The sequence below is a fragment of the Pseudorca crassidens genome, chromosome 2, assembly GCF_039906515.1.
Source record: "Pseudorca crassidens isolate mPseCra1 chromosome 2, mPseCra1.hap1, whole genome shotgun sequence".
Lineage (NCBI taxonomy): Eukaryota > Metazoa > Chordata > Mammalia > Artiodactyla > Delphinidae > Pseudorca > Pseudorca crassidens.
In genome coordinates, this window is record NC_090297.1 from 97,397,706 (window position 1) to 97,420,246 (window position 22,541).

Below are 22,541 nucleotides of genomic sequence, written 5' to 3' on the forward strand. Positions count from 1 at the left end.
TGTTAAATCGGATCCTCTTCCCCAGCTCAGCCTGCTATGGGATGCTGCTTGAAACCACCTTCCTTTTCTCTTTTCTTGCTTTACTCTTCCGCCCCCTGATTTTCCATCTTGCTATTTTGATTTCTGAACCAGCTTTAGTCAAAGCCAGGGGAGGGAGAAGAGTGGCAAGAGGAATAGGGTAGTTGTCACTTAACTGGTGTGGGCTTAAGAGGGCGTCATGCCTCCAGGGCCTGGCAGATGTTTCAAGCTGACATTTTTCCCTCCTGAGAGAATTTGTGCATTTTCCTGCAGCCACTGGTTCCCATCTGTCCCTGCTTTTCAAGTATGTCCCTCCAAACAGCAGACTTTCTCTGTTGGGGTCCTATTGCTCTTCCTTGGGCAGAATTTAAGATGGATCCAGGGCAGTTTTCTTTTCTGCGTGTGGCCCACATCTGATATATGAGAAACAGCAGGCTCAAGGCTGGAGAGAAGTATCCTGGGACTAACACACAGAGCAAGAGAACAGAGTCAGGAAAAGTGAGAGACAGAGACACAGCCACAGAGAAAGCCAGGAGACTGGAGAGGTAGTCAGGGAGCAGATCGTGTAGGGCCTTGAGAGTCTGTCTGCACCTTAGAATCTGGGGTACAATTCAATTCTAATTAATGGAGGATCTTCAATAAATATTTGTTGAGGTTTTTGTTTTTCTTGTTTCACTCAGTTCTTGTACTTAAGAACTACACAGTCAAGTTGGGGAGATAGACATGTACACCAGTGCACTACAGTACAGTGTGGAGACATGAGAAGAAATACAATGCTCTGTGAGCAGAGGAGCCAGCTACCCTGGGCTCAGGGAGAAGCAAAAAAGGTTCCATAGAGAAGGCGTCATTGGATGTTATCAGGTAAAGAAGAGCTGTAGGGTAGGACCACCTGGGATGGTAGCACTCTCTGATTAGATGATCAAGAATATGCAGGCCACAAGTGATGTGAATATGGAGGGAGGTGAGGGAAAGAAGAAGGAGACAGATCCTGGATGGTGGAGAAAGGGGATTTGGGACCCAGAAAGCAGTATGAAGAGGCAACCCAAAGTACCATCTCCTTCCCTTCTCAGGGACCAGATCCCTTCAGGATGAGACTGGAGGAAGAGGACCTCTCAGTGGTTGTCTCCACTGCAGCTTTTTTTTTGACACTTGGCATTGCACAAATCTGGGTCTCATTGCCAGGAAGTTTCACAAGGCAGATTTGCCAAGGGAAGTCCCCGGAATCTCCTGGACTTCTTCCTGCTTCCTTCCCATAAGAGAGGCTGTTGAAACCTCTAGGGCGTAAAAGGCCCAGAGACATCCCAGGGAAGCTGACCAGGGATATGGGAGAAATCACCATGGACCAGAAGTCTGTCTCGCTGGGCAGGTGAGCTCTGGGCTGATAATTCAGCAGGAAGATAATGAGGAGAGAAGGGGTAACATAGGTAACATAGACCTATGGAAGAAGCGGTCGTCTTCTCCTCCTGGGACACTAGTCTCTCTGTTCACCTCCTTATCAAAACCTATCGAGTCAAGGCAACTGCCCTAGGGGACCATCTGATCTTTCCTAGATGGGCAAGGGAGCAGCCGTGGCCAGAGCCCTTCAGACCATCAGGAGTGTTTTCAGTCTGCATTTTCACAGAGCCGCCTCTTATCCAGATTGTGATATACAAGCACTGTCTTGGGAGTCCCATGTTTCATGGGCTCTGCTTTCTGCACATGTTAAAACTTTAGGGAGCCTCACCACTTCTTGTCTTCAGAATGATCTGTTGGGGTAAATGTTTTCTAAAATCCCCCTTTCAACTCTAAAGTTCTGATCCAAAACTCTGGCTTTCATGGTGGCTGGGAATTTGGATGAAGGTGAGGATGACACTAAATAAACAGGGCTATGGGTGAAGAAGGGAAGTTTGCCGGGCCGAGATGGATTATGTCTTACGGAGGAAAAGGAGCCATTTCATCGTGTCTTTCCCTCTTTCCTCCTGCCTATGGTCTCAAGGCATGTCTGCCCACTTGGAAATGGCAAGATCATTTTAAGTTCCCTGTTGAAGGTCTCCGCTCTGAGCCCTTGGGGGAGCAGCCCACAGGAAGCTGGCAGTTTGAAGAAGGGCCTGGAGGCTGACTTAACAGCAGATGTGGCAACCAGAATTCTCCTACCCACTTAGCAGGTGTGTGGAGGGCCAGTTCCCTAAGAGTCATGTGAATCAGGAGAGCAGAACCCTTGAATCCAGTTTCCCAGCCCCAAAGTCTGTGGAGAAGGCACAAGCCCCAACAGCTGTCATCCAAGGTTTTATCTCATTTTTAACTGCCCTTTTCTCCATTTTCAGACCCCCCAAATGTCCTAGTGTGGGTAAGTCTAGACAATGTCCCCCGGGTGGGGGCATAGTTCAAGGAGTCTTGCCTTTTGGGTGAGGTTTCCAGCATCAGGGTCCTGCCCTTTCCTTCCCTTTAGGAGGGTGAATTAAGGATAGAATGGTCTCATCAGTCCTCCCAGGGGAGGTGTCCTATGGAGAAGAGGCTGGACATGACCTCAGTCATGAAGGCTTAGCGCACTCCCAGAGGCAGCTCACACTCCTCAATTCACCTTGCCTTGTTTTAAGAGTTAGTTGTGTGTACACACAGTGACTATTCATTTCAATTCACCCAGGAGAGTTCTGGTTCAAGCTGGTGCCCCAGGGGAATTATTAATAATACTCCTTTTCACCCTCCAAACTGTCCCATTGGATGATAAACTATTTGGTCACCTTAACTATATTCAATTCCAGACAAGGCTGTAAGCTCCCTGAGTACAGGGACAGCATCAACCTCATTTTAGCTTTCCCAATATCCAGGACAACACTTGGCACAGAGGAGGTGGTTCAATTAATTTCTATTGGATAAATGAATGAGCAAATGAATTCCCAGTCTGGAAAATGTTTCTCTGTAGGGCTGTAGACTCCACAAGGCACCCAGGAGCTGGGGACCTCAAGGCCCTATAAAAAGACCTCAGTAGCTATGCCTGCAGTGTCCAGAGGAAGTGTAGCTATATTTTGCATGTAGGCACACCCGCACACTCACTGCCACAGTCTGAGACAGAGAACCAGCTGCGGCTTAGCAGATTTCCTTCTCACCCACCTCTTACAGTTTTAGTGGTCTTGTTGCTTCAGGAAGTCAAGTAGTCAATGAGTTACCACTGCCTGGGTCCCCTGGGCTGTGTCCCTTCTGATGTTTGGTTTATATCTCTGCTTCATTTTTTTTCTCTTGATGACTCTGCCAGGTTCTGACACTAACATATTGATGACTCTGAGGTTTTGGCCTGTGTGTCTCTTTGTGCACGCATGGCTCTGCTTCTATCTTTTGAGCCTCTCTCTCTGTCTCTCTGTCTCTCACCCACTTCAGTGTTGTGTGTATCATCTCTTTTTTTATCCACTGATATTTCTGTGTCATTCATCCATCCATCCACATTGAATCTCAGTGCTCTGGGGATGAGTTCCATAGGGATGATATCTCTGTCTCTCATTGTATCTCTTAACTGGGGTCTGGATGCTCAAGAGCCAGCACTGAGGGCCCAGGTTGAATGACCCTCAGAGGCTCTGGCTGAATAAGCAAAGGAGGCCATGGTTTTTGGGGGAGAAGCTTGTGGCATTCTGGGCTCTGAGGCCACCGCACTAGGTTCACCATTGGCTCTCTTCCCTCTACTCCAGGATCTGCCTACAAACTGGTTTGTTACTTTACCAACTGGTCACGGGACAGGCAGGAACCAGGAAAGTTCACCCTTGAGAGCACTGACCCCTTCCTATGTTCTCACCTCATCTACTCATTCGCCAGCATCAGTAACAACAAGGTCATCATCAAGGACAAGAATGATGCGATGCTTTCCCAGACCATCAGCAGTCTCAAAACCAAGTCAGTAGGATAGGAGTGGGGAGCATCCAGGGTGGGTTCTGGGGGAGAGAAGATAGTTCTAAACTGGGCCTAAGGCCTTCTAGCTCCATTCATTCATTTGTGTGTTTATTCAAGTGTTTTTCCTTGGGTATAATCCTGATGCTTCCTGGTTTTCTCCCCCATGCCTCATCCCTTCACTGAACTTAGCTGGTAAACAGCTGGAGCCCACTTACCCATAATCTAGTCCTAACCCTTTAGGCAAAGTTTTCCCTGGCAGCCAGTAAAGAAATAATCAGCTTATTCTTCTACTCCAGGAATCCCAAACTGCAAATTCTCTTGTCCTTTGGAAGGTATCTGTTTGGTTCCAAAGGGTAAGACCACAATATCTCTATTTTTTGTTTATTCTGCCGTGTAATCTCTAATCATCACTGCTTTTCCTCCTCTTGAAAAGAGACATTGAATTAGGCTTTAGAAAGGTCCTCCCTTGACTTAGATGGCAAAACTGATCTGAATTTTGTCACAAGTTGAGGCATAGCACTATGTTTGCTTGTGTCTTGGAAGGAACTCTGCAGGAGTTTAACACAAGCTCAGATACTTAAGTCGTGGGAGAAATTGAACTGGAAGCAGTATTTGGTAAACTTTCAATTATTTACATGAAGGTTTTTCACCTAATGGACTATGGGGAGATACAATTTTTTAAAGGGTTTTGAAGGTTTGACTTTGTACCATGGGGGTGGGTCATGTAGGTGACTTCCACATAAAACCAAGTCCTTAGCAGCCATCAGGGGACCTCGATTTCCTGGGTCATGGTTGTACAGCTGGATGGCCTGGAAGTGCAAAGCAGCATAGGGGCAATCGGTCTGTTTTGCTTAAAAACAAAATAGTTATTAATATGAGACATATACTATAAATTATAATTCCTATTCACAGGAAAATGATACTCCATTTGCATCAAGCTAAATAAATACAAATATGTAAGGAAGAAAGGCACCTTTTTTTGCAATTTTTAAATGCAGTTAATCTAATTTTGAATTTCTTCTGCTTTAATTTTTTTTTAAAGTGCCAACATTTTAAAATGTCCAGAGATCTTAATCTCAGTCAGCAGAGGCTTTCCGCTTTCACGAGAAGTCTGGTAAGACATCTTTCTCGTGTAGCAGGTCAGTACTCTTTACAGCTGGAGTAAGCAGAGGAAAGAAGTAACATTAGAAGACCTATGTAGATGAGTGACCTAGGGAAAGTTAACTCACCTCTCTGAGCTCAGTTTACCCATCTGTAAGATGTACATCACAACATCTACTTCATAAGGTGCGTGCAAAGACTTCGAATGAGGTAACATATGTCATGTGCCTGACTTAGTTATCGACCAGTAAGTGTCAACTTTTTCTTCTCCTTTTTTTATACTGAATATTTTCATCTATGAAATAAGAGGGCTGACCTAATTAATTTCTAAAGTCTCTACCAGCTCAAAACTTGTAGAATACTTAGTAAAGCAATTTCTATACACATAAAGAAAAAAGATCAACCTACCTAACTTATCTGGTTCTGCATTAACCTCACCATGAACTCCTTTTAATTATTAATGGGTTTTCATGGCAATTATCCATCTGATTCCCAAATTCCCTCTCATTCGTAATACCTGCTTATCTTCGATTCAATTAAAAATATCTTCACTCATTCATTCTTACATGCATGCATTCATTTATTCAATAAATAATTTATTGAGTACTTATTGTATATTAGTTTGGTGGTTAAAAGTAGGACTTCGGAGATAAACAAATTTGGTTTGGCTTTCTCTTTAGCTATATGCAAGCTGCATGCAAGTTGTTTAACTTCAGGCAATTTCTTTTTTTCTTTTTTCTTTCCTTTAGGCAATTTTTTTAATGTCTCTATGCTTCAATTAAAAAAAAAAACTACACAATGAGGCAAATAACAGATTCAACCCAAGGATGAAGTTGTGAGGGCGGGCAATGCAAGCAAACTGTTTAGGTAGTGCTGATGTGCAAAAAGGACCTAATGTTTGCAATAATTATTGTTGTATATTCATGTTGTCATTATTATTAGGTAAATACCAGGCTTTGTGCCAGGTGCTATGCAGCAATACTTAAAAATATGTAATGCACAGACTTGCTTCTAAATTTCTAAAGAATGTTTGTCTTTCCTAAAATTGGAGGTTTCTGCCCAGAACATCAGATGCAACTGCTCCCTAAAAGAGGTATCCTTGCTTTTCTTCTAATCACTGTGAGCACTTCTGAAATATAAGAATAAAGTTACAAACCTACTTCTACCATGTTTTTCAGATAATAGTCCAAGTTTTGCTATCTCCTCCACTGTGCTGCTGAGATACATGCAGGAACCAAATCCTCAATTTAATTTTTTTTTCTCTTTTTTTTTAACATCTTTATTGGAGTATAATTGCTTTACAATGGTGTGCTAGTTTCTGCTTTATAACAAAGTGAATCAGCTATACATATACATATGTTCCCATATCTCTTCCCTCTTGTGTCTCCCTCCCTCCCACCCTCCCTATCCCACGCCTCTAGGTGGTCACAAAGCACGGAGCTGATCTCCCTGTGCTATGCGGCTGCTTCCCACTAGCTATCTATTTTACGTTTGGTAGTATATATATGTCCATGCCTCTCTCTCACTTTGTCACAACTTAACCTTCCCCCTCCCCATAACCTCAAGTCCATACTCTAGTAGGTCTGTGTCTTTATTCCTGTCTTACCCCTAGGTTCTTCATGACATTATTTTTTTCTTAAATTCCATATATATGTGTTAGCATACAGTATTTGTTTTTCTCTTTCTGACTTACTTCACTCTGTGTGACAGACTCTAGGTCCATCCACCTCACTACAAATAACTCAATTTCATTTCTTTTTATGGCTGAGTAATATTCCATTGTATATATGTTCCACATCTTCTTTATCCATTCATCCGATGATGGACACTTAGGTTGCTTCCATCTCCTGGCTATTGTAAATAGAGCTGCAATGAACATTTTGGTACATGACTTATTTTATTTTATTTTTTTTGCGGTACGCGGGCCTCTCACTGTTGTGGCCTCTCCCGTTGCAGACCACAGGTTCCGGACGCACAGGCTCAGCGGCCACGGCTCACGGGCCTAGCTGCTCCGCGGCATGTAGGATCTTCCCAGACCGGGGCACGAACCCGTGTCCCCTGCATCTGCAGGCGGACTCTCAACCACTGTGCCACCAGGGAAGCCCCATGACTCTTTTTGAATGATGGTTTTCTCAGGGTATATGCCCAATAGTGGGATTGCTGGGTTGTATGGTAGTTCTATTTGTAGTTTTTTAAGGAACCTCCATACTGTTCTCCAAACTGGCTGTATCAATTTACATTCCCACCAGCAGTGCAAGAGTGTTCCTTTTTCTGCACACCCTCTCCAGCATTTATTGTTTCTAGATTTTTTGATGATGGCCATTCTGACCTGTATGAGATGATATCTCATTGTAGTTTTGATTTGCATTTCTCTAATGATCATGATGTTGAGCATCCTTTCATGTGTTTGTTGGCAATCTGTATATCTTCTTTGGAGAAATGTCTATTTAGGTCTTCTGCCCATTTTTGGATTGGGTTGTTTGTTTGTTTTTTTTGTTATTGAGCTGCATGAGCTGCTTGAGAAATGGAAATAAAAAAAAAATAAACAAATGGGACCTAATGAAACTTAAAAGCTTTTGCACAGCAAAGGAAACCATAAACAAGACCAAAAGACAACCCTCAGAATGGGAGAAAATATTTGCAAATGAAGCAACTGACAAAGGATTAATCTCCAAAATTTACAAGCAGCTTAATTTAATATTGATTGAAACAAATGAATTCAAGACTCTAAATCTGTCTGGGGATGGGAGGTGTTGTGAGAGGTGGGAAGTGACACAAGTCAAAGGATATGTCCTCTGGAAAATACCAATATCTTGTCTATAGCTTTGGATTTTAAATACTGTTGGTGCCCTCTGTGTGGGCAGCTAAGAATCAACTTCCTGGCTTAAGAATTCTAGTTCAGATAAAAGCTCTTGAGGGGCTGCTGCTTTCAGGGTCCTCCTGGTTTTTCACCAGAAGCCCTGGGACTGGGGAGATCTGGGTTGCTAATTCGTGCCTGGGTTTATTGTTTGGGGAATGTGAAGTCCAGCTCTGCTTTCATGAAGCTTGTCAAAATGTGATCACTTTGAGATAGATGAGGCAGGATCAGTATCTTCAATCCCAATTTAGAGATGACCAGACTGAAGCCAGAGAGCTGGTTAGTGAACAAAAGGTCACTAGAAATGACTGTGACCTGGGACTTGAACCCAGATTTCCCAATCCTAAGCCCACCACACTGCAAACTGCTTTCTCAAGGGTGTAAGATGTTAAAGAAAACCAGAGCTGGACAGTAATTAAAGAGGTAAAAATAGCTTTTATTCAGGAAATATTATAAGAGGGGAAAGGAGACCTCAGTATAGTACTGGGCTCAATTCTGGATACAGCAGGGGCAAGTGGGGAGGTATAGCCAAGGAACAGGTTGCAGGTGTGGGTTGGTGGATGGAAAAAGAGGGAACATTAGAGGTAGGGAGATTCTTGCTAAACTGACTCAACAGAACTCTTGCTGAAGGCAGGCCAGGGTGAACAGATATCACCTGGGGGATGGTAGGGGAGGAGGAATTTGATCAGATACTGAAGAAGATCTGATATCAAGGGTGGGGCAGTCTCATTAAACTGACTTAGGATTCTCTTTTTAAACATCTTTATTGGAGTATAATTGCTTTATATTGTTGTGTTAGTTTCTGCTGTATAACAAAGTGAATCAGTTGTACGTATACACATATCCCCATATCCCCTCCCTCTTGTGTCTCCCTCCCACCCTCCCTATCCCCCACCACCAGGTGGTCACAAAGCACGGAGCTGATCTCCCTGTGCTATGCGGCTGCTTCCCACTAGCTATCTATTTTACATTTGGTAGTGTATATATGTCCATGCCACTCTCTCACTTTGTCCCATCTTACCCTTCCCCCTCCCCGTGTCCTCAAGTCCATGACTTAGGATTCTTGCTAAAACTGCACTCTGCAAAGATAGGCACAGAAGTCCAAGGTCAAAGTCTAGTTGAGAAGAGGGTTCAGAGGAGTCTGGCTAAAGTTTGGTCAAGGAGTGTCTTTGTTAAAGGCAGCTCCATTACCCTGCAGAAAGGTCTGCAGAGAACCCAATTGTCCTCTGCCCAATCCAATCAATTTTCTGGCCCAACAATCCTTCCTCTCCTCTTTTGTTCCAAAAGAGGCAGGGGTTGGGATAGATAAGTGGTGAGAAAATATTGGGGAACAGAAGACTATTTCAGGATTTCTGTGAAAAATATGTTGTGCAATGGTAATTACTTCCTCTTTCCAAAAACATCTGTATTGCTTCTACCCAGGTTCCACCGCATGGTTGATTCTTCTACATTACGCTTGGAATTTATCAACTCTGTAATCCTGTTTCTGAGGAACCATAACTTTGATGGGCTGGACATAGCTGGATTTACCCAGATCTGAAAGACAACACTTGTTTCACTGTGCTGATTCATGTAAGGCAAACTCTGTGGTACCCTTAGTACCTTAACAAGTGGAACCCATGGCCACACCAGGAGAAAAAAAGGAAGAGATTGGCTCTGGCTTGAAGACAGTCCCTTTCTTCCAGAAGCCCCCACTGATGAAGGAAAAGCCCTTGGTCCTAGTTTAGGGCAAGGACAACATCAGAGAACAGAGCCTCCTTATACAATAAACAACACTGAAACAAAGCAACACCCACATAAAAGATTGTGGGACCATAGAATCTCCTGAGCACTGAAAGAGTCTCACAGATGTTCTATCAGATAGATTAGAGAATCCATTCGGAGGAAACTCAGTTTTTCCTGGGTACAATGTGACTGGTTGTCCTCCTACCTAATGTGTAGATTTCCTGACCACAAGGCAGGAGGCATCCCCATGTGGGAATGGGGAGAAAAGATTTGATCTTTCCATCTAATGCTGTTTCCATCTAGAAATGTCCTATCAAGCAAGAACTTTAGCGCTTTCCTCTGGGAGGGAAAATTGACCTCTTCTGGGTTTTTTTTGTTTGTTTTCATAGGCGTTAGCAGAAGCCTTTCATCAGGACTTTGTAAAATCCACCAAAGAAAGGCTTCTCTTGACTGCAGGAGTTTCCGCAGGGAGGCATATGATTGACAACAGCTATCAGATCAAGGAATTGGTAAAGTAAGTGCATTGGAGCACCCCCTCCATCTCTCTGCCTCCAGCCTGGCCCATGCAAGTGATGCATGCCAGTATGTCTGAGGGATGAAGGGAAGAGGGAGAGCATGAAGGTCACTATCCTAACCACATCATCTGGGCAGGAACTTTTCCTCTATGGCTAATTTCAATCCTTCTAACAGCATCCAAAGCCCTAAACAAATATGTATACAGTTGACCCTTGAACAAAGCGAGGGTTAACCCACATGTAATTTATAGTTAGCCCCTTTTATCCATGTTTCCTCCACATCTGTGGATTCAGCCAACCACAGACCATGTAGTACTGAAGTATTTACTGTTGAAAAATACCCTTGTATAAAGGGACTGTGCAATTCAAACCCACAACGTTTCAGGGGTCAACAGTAGTTGCTCCCACCTCTGCTCATCACAGAATCTTTTCCTTTGCTTTTGGCAATCTAGAGAACTGGATTTCATCAACCTCCTTTCCTTTGACTTCCATGGATCTTGGGAAAAGCCCCTCATCACTGGCCATAATAGCCCTCTGAGAAAGTAGCAGCTGGACAGAGGGACAAGCTCTTACTACAATGTGGAGAGTTATAAGGAGGAAGGGTGGTGGGACACTGGCTGTGGGGCAAGCTGAGGACAGTGCAGCTTGTCCAGAGTTATTTCTGTCTTGAACTGAGGAGGGGATGTGTTGCCAGAGGGACTCAGGTAACCCTGGAAGCTGGTGAGAACAGGGAAAATGCTTTGACCAGGCACAGTAAAATGTCACCAGGAAAATGTCAGAGGACCTCATATTTGAAGCGCCCTAAACTTTGTCTCTGGCCCAAGGTGTCAGCCACCCCAGTCTTCTCTTAATTCTCCATCTTTGATACATGTCCTAGTGCCCACATGGATGTACAGGACTTGGTACTCTGCTGTGTCTGTCCACATTCCCCATTAATTTGATCTTCAACATAATCCTCTGAGGTTGGCTGGTCAGGAAGCATTACTCTCACTCCACAGATGATGAAATGGAAGCCTGGCATTAATTGGCTGTTCAAGGTCATGCTGATGTGAAGGTCCTGAAAAGTGGTGGCAAATGAAAAATGCAAGGGAAAAATGTCATTAACCAAACAATTTTATTGTTGTGGTACATATATAGAGATGTGTATTCTTAAAATTGGGTGAGAGAAAATGTTGTCTAGGTTGCATATTTCCAGGCCTTCATGTTTAAAATTAAAAAATGGGTCAGTCCAAAGCTGGGTATTCTGATTTCTAGTCTGGGGTTTTCTAGAACTCCGTATGATTGTGTCACATCAAGTTCCCTTCATTCTTTCCTCTCCATTGATTATCTTTAAGGGTAAGGAGACATATCCTCATCCTCTCCAACCCCTTATTCTGTTCTGGAGGGCAGTAAGGCCCCAGCTAGCCTCTGACCTCTTACCTAGCCTCTTGGGTCTGATGTCATTGTGAGGCCCCACAGACTAGGGTCTGACGGCCACCTCCCCCCACGCCCGCTTTCATCAGTAACACAACTAGCCATAGTGTAGACAAACTCCATAGGCAATTGACTCAAAGGGGAAAGAAAGATGGCGACAACTTTGATTTCATGTTTTCTAGGTCACTTGCCTGATTTCTTTCGTGACCCATTGTTCAGTTTTCTTTCACGATTAGAAAAAGCTGAATTGGTCTCAGTGCTGAAGAGCATTAAGTGCATTAGAATAAGCACTCTGGTTCTGGTGGGACCCTCCATAGCCACTGATGTAGAAAGGGAATCAAGGAGTCACTTCTGTGAATTTGGGCTGGAGGCTCAGAAAGGTCTGACACCTTTCTTTCCCATACACACTGTGCCTCAGTCTACTTCTCTTTCTAGGAATATGCTGTGGGATACTGGCTAAACAAAGGAATGCCTGTGGAGAAGGTGGTCATGGGCATCCCAATGTATGGACGTTCCTCTACACTGGCCTCTGCAGAAACACTTGGGGGCCCCTACCCCTGGTCCTGGAGCTGCTGGCCCCATCACCAAGTTTTCAGGCTTCCTGGCTTTTTATGAGGTACCTGGAACCACCCTGTGCCTTCAGTTGCCCCCTGTCTCTGGGTAGGAGTTCCAGCTTCAATCTGACAATAATAAAGTATCACATCCTGAATGCTGGGAAGGGAAGTATGGAGTACTATTGGAGCATGTAAGAGAAGCACCTCCCTCTGACTTGGGAGGGGGTCGGTGAATGCTTCCTGGAGGAAGTGATGTAGCTGACATCTGGAGAGGAGGTGGAACTAGTGAGGAGTGGGGATGGGTGGAGCAATATGGGAGACTGAAAAGGGAGACGGTCCTAGGTTTCTGACTTGGGCAACTATGTGGATAGTAATGCCATTTTTACTGAGTTGGGATAGGAAGGAGCAGAGTGAGCATTGGTCTCAATCATGAGATCAGTTTTGGTCATTCTGAGTTTGAGGAGCAAGTGGGACATCCAAATGCCTGTGGGACATATAGATAAAAAGTGAGTGGTTAGGTATATGGGTTTGGATCACAGGAGGTCATTCTGTGCTAGAGATGTAGATTCTAAAATCATCAGCATAAAGACGGTATTTGTAGTGACAAAACTCAAGAACCTCCTGCACCTAAGAGATAGGCAGAAGAGGAGCCCACTAAGGAAACTGACAAGATCAACAGAAGCTAGGCAGAACCCATACTGTTCTGTGCCAAAGACCTTAGAGAAGAGGGTGTTTCAAGAAGAGAGGAGTGGTCAAATGTGTCAGATTCTGTCCAGAAGTCAGACAGACTTAACATCACAGAGATAACAGTCAAAGGTGTTTGGCTGATTAGACCATCATTTCTTTCTGCCCCTCAATCTGGAAAAAAAAAAAAGTTTTTTTTTTAATGTATAGGAAACACTAAGAATCAAACAATAATTCAACCAACAGAAACTCTTGGGACCCTGCCATATCACAAAGACTGGGTACTGTGAGAGCTAGAAATAAGTAATTCTTCATCTTTGTCTCAAAGGGCTTACTGTCAAGGTGGAAAGAATGTAGAGTGCATTCATAATATAACTAGTTAAATAAGAGTTTAAAAACAGGATAACTATGGGGAATTCCCTGGTGGTCCAGTGGTTAGGACTCCATGCTGTCACTGCTAAGGGCCCAGGTTCAATCCCTGGTTGGGGAACTAAGATCCTGCAAGCTGTGTAGTGTGGCCAAAAAAAAAGAAAAAATTTTAAAAAACCCCAAAGATAACTATAATAGTTAATAAAATTATGTAGGTATTGCAAAATGAGATGTGATTAAGTGGCCAATGTGGAGGGTCATCAGTTCAAAGATGAGTAACAGGTGAAGAGAGATACATGCTGGCCCTTGAAGGATGGGAAGGAGTTGGATCAGGTAAGGAAAGAATAATATCCTACATCTTGGTTTCCCCTTGGAGTCCTAGTCTAGCCTCTTGTCACTGGTGTGAGCAAGCTATAAACCCCTACTGAGGGACTTGGCATCCACTGAGGAACTCAGTGAGTGTAATGTTCAATTTTTCCTCTCTTCTCACACAGGGGAATGATTGAGGCACCTTGTTCAGTTGGCAGGGGGAAAGGGGCATGGGACACCATGCTAATCCTCACTGAATCATTTAATATAAGGGATAAGAGAAGTCAGTGCTCAGAATCTGCTGGTAGGATTTTAGTACGGACCACTGGATACACAGTTCCCTATTTCATGGAAAATTTAATTTGATTGTTCAGTTTACCACGCTAGATCATTATAATTTTGACAAACTGGTATTTGCTTAAATATTCAACTTTCCATTTTCTACCCTCTTTGAGGCAAACGTGAGTGTAAATAATCTAAAAAATGTAAGCAAGATCCAAAATGAGTTTTCTACGTGACCTTAAAATACATTTTTTTCCACTGAAGATTTATCTCTTTTAGTAGCTCTTACTTATGCTAACAGAAAGGGAAAATAGCTGATGATAAAAGTGGGGATCCCAACACAGGCACATTGGGAAGGGGAAAGGGGAGAGGGAGAGCAGCGGGATTGAAGCAGGGATAATCTACAAGGTGGGGGAATGATGGTGATTGTCATTGTAATGTTACATATTTATAAAGCACTGTACTGTTTGCAAAGTTGTTTTTTTCCTAACGAGTGTTAGTTCATTTGATCCTAACAACAATATTGTAAGATAGGTGTATAGGAGACATAATTATAATAGTTTCCATTTTTCAAATGAAGACGTGGGAAGATTTACTGGTCAGTGCTGAGGTCTGATGTGGAACTCAAGTACTGTCTGCCCTCTAGCTGTTTGTGGCTCCTCCTGATGAGGACTTAGCACAAACAATTCCCAAAGGTTCACCTTGGACCATCCATTCTGTATGCTGTATCTGGTCATTTCTCTCATTGATCCCTGGAGTGAAGACTCTGTTGTCCCCAAGACCCTAGTGTCTTACCTGCCCCTTCTATTTCTAAATTTCAAGAACAACCCATTACTGACCCTCTTGTTCCTCCTTCCCCTGCCAGATCTGCCACTTCCTGAAAGGAGTCAAGATCACGAGGCTCCAGGATCATCAGGTTCCCTATGAAGTCAAGGGAAACCAGTGGGTGAGCTATGAGGATGTGGAGAGCGTGGAGACCAAGGTAGGTAGGCAAGAGGCTCTGGGACAGCAGAACACTCATGCGGGTGGGGAATGGGGTGTGAGGTCAAATGCCTTAGTAGTCTGTGTGGAAGGAAAGAAGCCTCTGGGGCTCCATTCTTGGATGGGATCCAGTGGCCTCTGTGGCTCAAACCTAGTAGTGACTCTAAGCCACACCTGTGAGCACCTATGGTACATGTGGGAGAGGTGGAAAGGACGCAAGGAAGAATTAAGAATAAGGGGAGAAGCGAGGAGTGGAGAGGAGGTAGGAGGAGAAGGGAGAGGGAACAAAGGAGACATTGGTGTCTATATAGAGTAGTTACCCACCCAGTTGATCATCTCAGGACAAACCCTTCCGTCCTTCTTATGGATTACCTCTCTAGGAGACTCCAAATTTCTGAGCCTACCAGTTCTTAGATCTTGCTAAGACCTTTGTTTGCCTTCCAGGCTTAGAGCAGGACAAAGGCATCAATGTAATTGACAACCCAATTGTAATTCAAATCTTGCTAGTGGCTTCCAAGTTCCCACTCCTCACACCGGAGCCTCTAGTGTTTCAGAGCCTTCAAGAACACTGAACCTAGGGTGTGGTTATTCCATGAGAAGTGGTTAATAGTGGGTGGCCTTCTCTTCATTTTATAAGCCTCCCTAAGTGACCTTTCCCTTCAGGGAATCCATGACTCCATAGGCTATAAGTCTACTTCTGCACTCTAAGCTCAAACGCTCATCTGAACCTGACTTGGGTCTTGGGCCCTTAACAGTCTCTTCTAACCTCTGTATGCCCTTCTGTGTCACCCTCAGGTTCAGTTCCTAAAGAATCTAAACCTGGGAGGGGCCATGATCTGGTCCATTGACATGGATGACTTTACCAGCAAATCCTGCAGCCAGGGCTCCTACCCTCTTTTTCAAGCTGTCAAGAGAAGCCTTGGCTCCCTAGGAAGATAACAGAGTCCAGGACAGGCTGGGAGTGGGCGGAGAGTGGGCAGAGTGGAACACAGGGGTCTGGGGGAGATCATCTTCACATATTTGGATTGATCCATTCTTATGTCCTTTGGACCTTCTGCCTTGTTTCCTTATTGATTAGGCTGGTTCTGTCCTTTTGGTGGGCTTCCCATAGTTTAAAAAATATAACAGTAATAATTTGGTTACTATTTATTGAGAACAGTCTGAGCTAAGGGCTTTCTTTTCATGTAGAGTGGGCATAAATGTTGACTCCACCACAAAATCATCAGCCTGTTTTAATTTTCTAAATCAGGATAAATCTGATTTTATGTCCCCCACTCACTGCTAAGAAACCCAAGCTCAGTCGTTAGTAAAGCTCCCTCCCTCTCCACATCCACAGTTGATCTTACTTTAGACATTCAGGAGGTCTCATGGTCATCATGGATGACCAAGCCCACTATTGCCTTAACGGCAGGTGGTTTGGCTCTGCCCCATCCCGGGGTGCCTGGTTCCCCAGGTGAATGGTACGCATATCCTCTGGTGCAGGTGAGAGCCGTTGCTGACCAACCAGCTGTGCTGACATCCATTGCAATGGAGGAGCAGGAGACTGGGAATCACTGCAGACAGACAACTGGAGAGGACTGGCCATGTTGTCCTGCAGAAAAGCCCAGAACAGTTTGAAATCTCCTAGACTATATGACTGGGCAGCAGCTTTCCAACTCTGAACATCTATGGCTTAGTAACTTGACTCAGGCCTCAGGTTACTGACTTGGGCTTTGAAATAGTCTTTCTTTTGTACCCAGGTTTAACTCGTAGCTGAGCAGGCAAGGAGCTGCCTGCCCCTCCTCTGCAGGAATTCCTGAGTGAGATTCTCAGAGGTTAGAAGAGGCTCTCCAGATGTCTCTCCTCCAAGCCACCCCTTGACTTTCTCTCAGACTTCAGACTGGGCCTGGCTTTGTTCTCCTGCAGCTGCTCACTTGTTGTCCTGAAGCACAATAAAAGAAGCATTTGCTCCAGTCAGTGTGGCCTCATTTGTGCAATCTTTGACCTTCTGGTATAAGGTTGTCCTGTCTCACCATTTGTGGCACCCAGGGCTGGGGTACAAATGGAGGCCTGCATATCATATGTCTAAATATTTAAATGAGCCAAGTATTAAAATATGGTTTATATTCTTAACAAGTATGATTTCACAATGACCTAAAAGACCAGGTTTGAATTCAGAATTCTGCGACTCCTCGGAATTCTTCACCAGCATGCAGCAGCTTGTGCTTTTGGTTCCCAGCCCATGTTCAACACCCTTCTCTTCCCATCTCCATCCCTGTCCCACACAGCAAGGACCTCACGTACACACTTTGCATCCAAGGTTCATCTACACCCCACCCCACCCCAACACACACACACACACACACACACACACACACATACACACACGCACACACACACACATCCTCTAGCAGGTGTGTTCACACTAGCATTGTGTTCACACTCAGGATCATGGGACCAGGAAAAAGGGCTGTGCAGGCCCTGAAAGTGGGCACAGGCTGTTTGGGCTATTTGTGCAGGAGTCCTGGGTATCTGGATTAGGGTTTAAAAGAGCAGGGTTGTGGGCTTCAGGTGGATGTGCCCTTAGCCCTGCAGTCTTCTCACCTCACGGGGAGGGGTGCAGCTGGAAGAGGACAAGAATGGAGCCATCAAAAGCAGGGGGTAGCAAACTGCGGCCGATGGGTCAAATCTAACGCACTGCTTGTTTTTGTAAATCAGATTTTATGGGAACACAGCTGTGCCCATTTTTGTTTACATATTGTCTATGGCTGCTTTCTCTCTACAGTGGCAGGATCAAGAACTTGCAACAGATTCGGTATGGCCTACAAAGCCTAAAGTATTACTATCTGGCCCTTTATGGAAAAGTTTGCAATTCTTCCTCTAAAGCGTGGTGCCCGAAGCAGGGAGTAAGGCTGCTTGAAGTCTAAGGCTGTTTCTGAGTTCAGACACCCTAATTTCAGGATAAATTGTGTTTCCCCTCATTCTCCCCACTACTCTTCGAATCCTTTCCTTATTGAAAAATGATTTTTATCTTAAACTTTCTTTTTTTTTCTTTTTTTTGGCTGTGTGGCATCAGGGATCTTATTTCCCCAACCAGGGATTGAACCAGTGTCCCCTGCAGTGGAAGCGCAGAGTATTAACTACTGGACCGCCAGGGAAGTCCCTTATCCTCAACTTTGAACAACACTTTAATTTGCATATTTAATCATCATGGCTTATGAAGGAGGCATTTAAGCCCAATTTGCAGATGATCTGACTGGGGCTCAGGGAATGTAAGATCATATATCTAAGTGGTAGCAGCACTGATCTCAGAGAGACAGCAGTGAACGAGATCTTAGTTCCCTGACCAGGAACTGAACCTGGGTAACCTGGATGAAAACAGGGAATCCTAGCCCCTAGACCACCAGGGGCTAGAGGCTAGAAGCAAAATTCCCCTGGCCCTTGCTCCCACTGAAAAATGTATTTCTCAAAGAGGCAAAAACTGTAAAACCAGGTACAAAGTTTATTATTAGAGACACAGTACAACGAATGGGAGAGCCCACAGAGAAACAGTTTGTTTAGTTAAGAAAGAAGCAGGGCAAAGATACACACCAGGAGAGAAAGGGTGTGGGCGTCCTCCCTAATGAGTGCAGTAAAGAGGCGGTTAAGTCACTTACATCAGGCAGTTCTTCCGGGTCTTTGTTTACCTGTGGCCAACGACCTGGTTTCTTTTTCCACACCTGACCTGTCCTAGGACCCTCCCCAACAGGTGTGCACTACTTTTTCCAAGATGGATTCCAGCCCAGAGGCCTATGGGGGGCCTTGGCAGCACCTATTCTGGGGTGGTGCCCCCTCCGGTTTGACCAACAAGGAGACTTTCTGTGCATATGCAGTATCTCCCTTGACCCAAGGATGGGAAATATGTGATCTTTTACTCAAGCAGGGTTTAGCCCTCTCTGTCCCTGCCATAACTGTTATCTTAAAGTGTCCACAGGAGGCAAAGTCCAGCTATTTACCCCGTTCCTGTTGTTATTTCCATCTCGAAGGGCAAACAGGAGGCTGGTTGTAAGTGTCTAGTCTAGAGCCCACATGCCTCCTTCCTCAAGAAATGTAAACAGGAGGTTAGTTGTAAATGCCTAGCCTGGAACCCATCTATCTCAGCACCAGAATTTCTGCAGGTGAAGGGGCTTAGAGGTGGCTATGTGATCCGAAGGTGAGTGAGAGTGGGAGTACCAGGGGATTTATTCCTTTATGGTTGAGAAAACATCAGATGTACATATGAAAAAACAGGGGTGGCAAACGCTGCTGGAGACTAGGGGGAACTTTGTGCCCAAGGCCCCCTAAATGCTGCCCCAGAGCTCAGGTCTTCTTACTATAAGGTATACGTTGTTTGGGGTACCTCTCTGTGTTTCTAACTCTGGCTCAGTCCTTTGCTTCCTCAGGTTGTTGCGTTCTTGAGAAGCAGAAGAGTGAAATGATTAAGAGCACAGTCAGGAGTCAGACTGCGTGGATTCACATCCTGGCTTTGTCACTAACTTACTGTGTGACTTTGGCCAAGTTACTTACCTTCTCTGTGCTCCACTCTTCTCTGTAAAATGGGGATAATAAGCATGCCTGCTGCCGGAGATATGAGGGGTAAGTAAGGTAATATTTGCAAAGAATTTAAGCTAGTACGTGACACATCAAAAACATTATTTGTGTCTGTTGTTACTTTGATTATCATGGACAGCTGTCCAACACAGTTATCTTGGCCTCGCATGGAGCCCAAGAGTCCATCAAAGGTCTATGTCTTGGGCTCCAAGCCCTGAACTCTATGGATTCCTTTCTCACACCTGCTGTGAGGAGAGAACCCTTTGCTTTGCAAATATCCAGGAGTAGATTAAGGAGATTAGGGCCTTTTGTTTAGCTGAGATTGGAGAGGAACCCTGATCAACCTCCTACCCCCCCGCCCCACCCAGACAACTTCTTTCAGTAGACTTTTTAAGGCTAGGTAGGAGTCCTCTGCCATAGAGGAGCCGTATGTGCCGTTGTATAGGGTGGTGTGGGTGAGGGATGGTGGAGCAAGAGAACCCAGGTCCCAGAGGCAGGCTGTCTCTGCTTGGGTCTCAGCTCTACTTATTCTCAGCGTGACCTTAGACAGTTAATTAATTTCCCTTAAATCTCAGTTTCCCCAGTCTGTAAAAGGGATGACAATAATCTGCCTCAAAGGGTTGATTTGAGGATTAAATGACTTAATCATCTCGCACATGCACAGGCTGAATGAATGTGAGCTGTTATTACTATTTTCAAGACCGGGCCAATTCCAGTTAGTTCATGCCTCAAGGGCTTGGCAGTCAATGACTAGAGGCCAACTGAGTCAAAGGCCTGGGAAGGATAACAGCCATGGGATTGCCAGGAGCCCATCATACTTATATTGAAATCTGTAGGAGCCATTCCTGTATTCTCTGTGAACCCAGATTGCCCTTAAATGGGTCTGGATTAGAAGTTCCCAAAGGTCTGATCAGCATCTTTCAGAAGACATTGAACACTCACCTAGTAGGTCTCTAAGCAGCAGGTAGGTGTTGCCTGGAGTGCGGCCAGCAGTGCCACCCGTCCCAACTGGGATTTTGGTCGGACTCAGTGTGTGTCCTGGGGCTGGAGTCAATGCCAGAGGAAAAACCACACCTTTGCTCCTCTCATTGCCTTCTGGGGCTGAGTGACCCTGAGACGCGGTCTGGACATCTGTGATGTGGCCTCATAGTGGGCTTCCTGTAGGTGCATCCCCTTCTGTCTGGGCAGTTAGCCTGGGAGTGGAGTGGAGGGAGGGAGGCAGGTCCTAAAACATTGTGATTCTCAGTGCCTCGATCCACGGACATTTTTGCTGCTGTCTTTGCTCTGATTTTTATGGCTGCCTGGGGCCTTGTCCCAGGACTTGCTGCTTCTCCCGTCTGAAGCAAAGCCTAACTATAAATGTCTGCACCCCGTGAATTTCCTCCATCCTCTGAAAACTGGGCCACCTTCGGTTAAACGGAAGCAAGTTTGAAAAGTGATGCTTTCTCACTGCAAACTTGGTGAAACCTCACAAACTGGTAGCCATTACCTGACATCTATTGTTACGATGGAATCAAGGAGTTGGAGGCTGGGCAGGGCTGCCTACCCTTGTCTGGCCAGCGATAAATCCTGGTCAAATGGCAGCCTCACTTCCCTTGTCCATACTCATCCCCTAGAGTCCAGATGGTCTCTTTGGACATGTAGGGCCTACTGGGACCTGTAATGACTTTGAACCCTAGACCAGCCTTATACCTGTGCCAGATATACCATTTTCCTAAACGTACCTTCAGTCAATAACCTTTTAAGGCTGTTCTTACCGAGTCTCCATTGTGTCTTGGGATTGATTACCTAAGAAGGAAAACACAGATAAGGTTCAGAGGATAAGTGGGAGCCATGTGTCCCCTGCTACCCCTTTATTCCTGGGTCAGAGGAAGGGAGCCTTGCTTGCTGAAGGGAGCCAGGTGCGGGGTGGCAAGGCCTCCAGTGTTCCCTATAAAAAGCTGTTGAGTGCCCATTCAGCCCTGGAACTCGCAATGAGCACTTCCCATCAAAAAGGGGAAATGGCTGATTCTTGCCGGTGAGTCTGTCCCAGGTGGCCCAGTTGAGCTTTCAGAGTATCTGCTTTTTCTCCTCTATTTATTCTACCTCCACCCTCACTCTCTATGCTCCAAGGCTTCCTTGTCCCCTTTCTCTCTTGCAGATTCCTTGGGTTCATAACATAGTGGGGAAGGAAGGAAGGAAGAGAGGGAGAGGAAGAGGAAGGAAGGGCCTGCTAATCACCCAAGGGCTTCAGATGGGAAAGAAAATGGATAACTCTGGTGAATCAGGACAAGGCCATTTCCCCACGTACGGTGATGGAAGACTTGGGCTAGCCATTCTAGTTCTGATGTACCTGTGGGGAGGAAGGTGATCTCCGCGTCTTACTCTTCCACCATCTTCCTCAACCCCTGGGCTAGCCATTCTAGTTCTGATGCTCTGTGATGCCTCCTCACTGCCAGCCACAGAGCGGGAACTCAGTGCATACACTTGACCAAGGATTAATCAACTAACAGGAACAGTTAGCAGAAAACTGGATGAGGCAGAGGTTTTTCTGGTTGTGTACTTTGGGGATAGGTGTGAGGGTTCCAGGGAGAGAGGCAGACAAGCCCTTAAAGAGCTAATGCACTTCCGCCAGTGCTAACTCATCCCTAGAGATGACGCCGCAACTGTGGGTAGGAGCCCAATGAGAATGGTCACTGAGTCAGATAGCACAGCGCATCCTGGGTACAACTGGGTAGCTTGGATGGAAATAAAATTTAGGAGCATAATTTCAGTTGAGAAGTAGAGTGAAACTGGTTCTGGAAAAGTGAGTTCCAGTCCTTAGTGTGAAGGGTATGGCTACCGGAGGGGGCCCTCTGCCTGCCCTCCCCTTCTCCACCTCTGGTGCCTCCTCTGCCCTTCTCCACCACTTTGGTTTATCTTTATGGTCTGTTTATTCAATACATATGGACAGAGAGTTGACTATGTGCCAGGCACTGGGCTGGGTAGTGGGGATTCAGCGGTGTAAGCACAGTCCCTGCCCTCAGGGAGTTCATATTCTAGTGGGCAGACCAATAAACAATTAGTGCTTTCAGGGTGAAACATGCTGTGATAGGGATAAGAAAGCACAAATCCCAAAGGAGCCTAGAGGGAGAACAGAGAGCCCAGTCCCAATGTCACCTCTCTTGGGAAGTCTTCCCTGACTTGTTTTCTATAATATCCTGGGCATATCTCAATTTTAACACTTGTCTCATTGCATTGAGCTGAGGTTTGGTTGTGTTTACAGGTTTGACTTCCCCACCAGGCTCAGAGTTCTCTGAGGGCAGGGAGTTTGTCTAGTTTTTCTTTTTGTCTTCAGAACTCAGTACT

At 45.2% G+C, this 22,541-nt stretch overlaps 1 protein-coding gene across 1 annotated transcript; it reads left to right on the plus strand.

Moving 5' to 3' along the window:
* Window positions 1-1,340: 1,340 nt before the first annotated feature.
* On the plus strand, window positions 1,341-15,605 carry CHI3L2 (chitinase 3 like 2). The gene is given in 11 exon segments (XM_067710149.1): window positions 1,341-1,380; window positions 3,678-3,879; window positions 4,173-4,229; window positions 9,257-9,348; window positions 9,351-9,406; window positions 9,949-10,073; window positions 10,527-10,653; window positions 11,923-12,026; window positions 12,028-12,103; window positions 14,551-14,667; window positions 15,462-15,605. Coding segments are annotated over 11 exon segments (1,140 nt in total).
* Window positions 15,606-22,541: the final 6,936 nt, after the last annotated feature.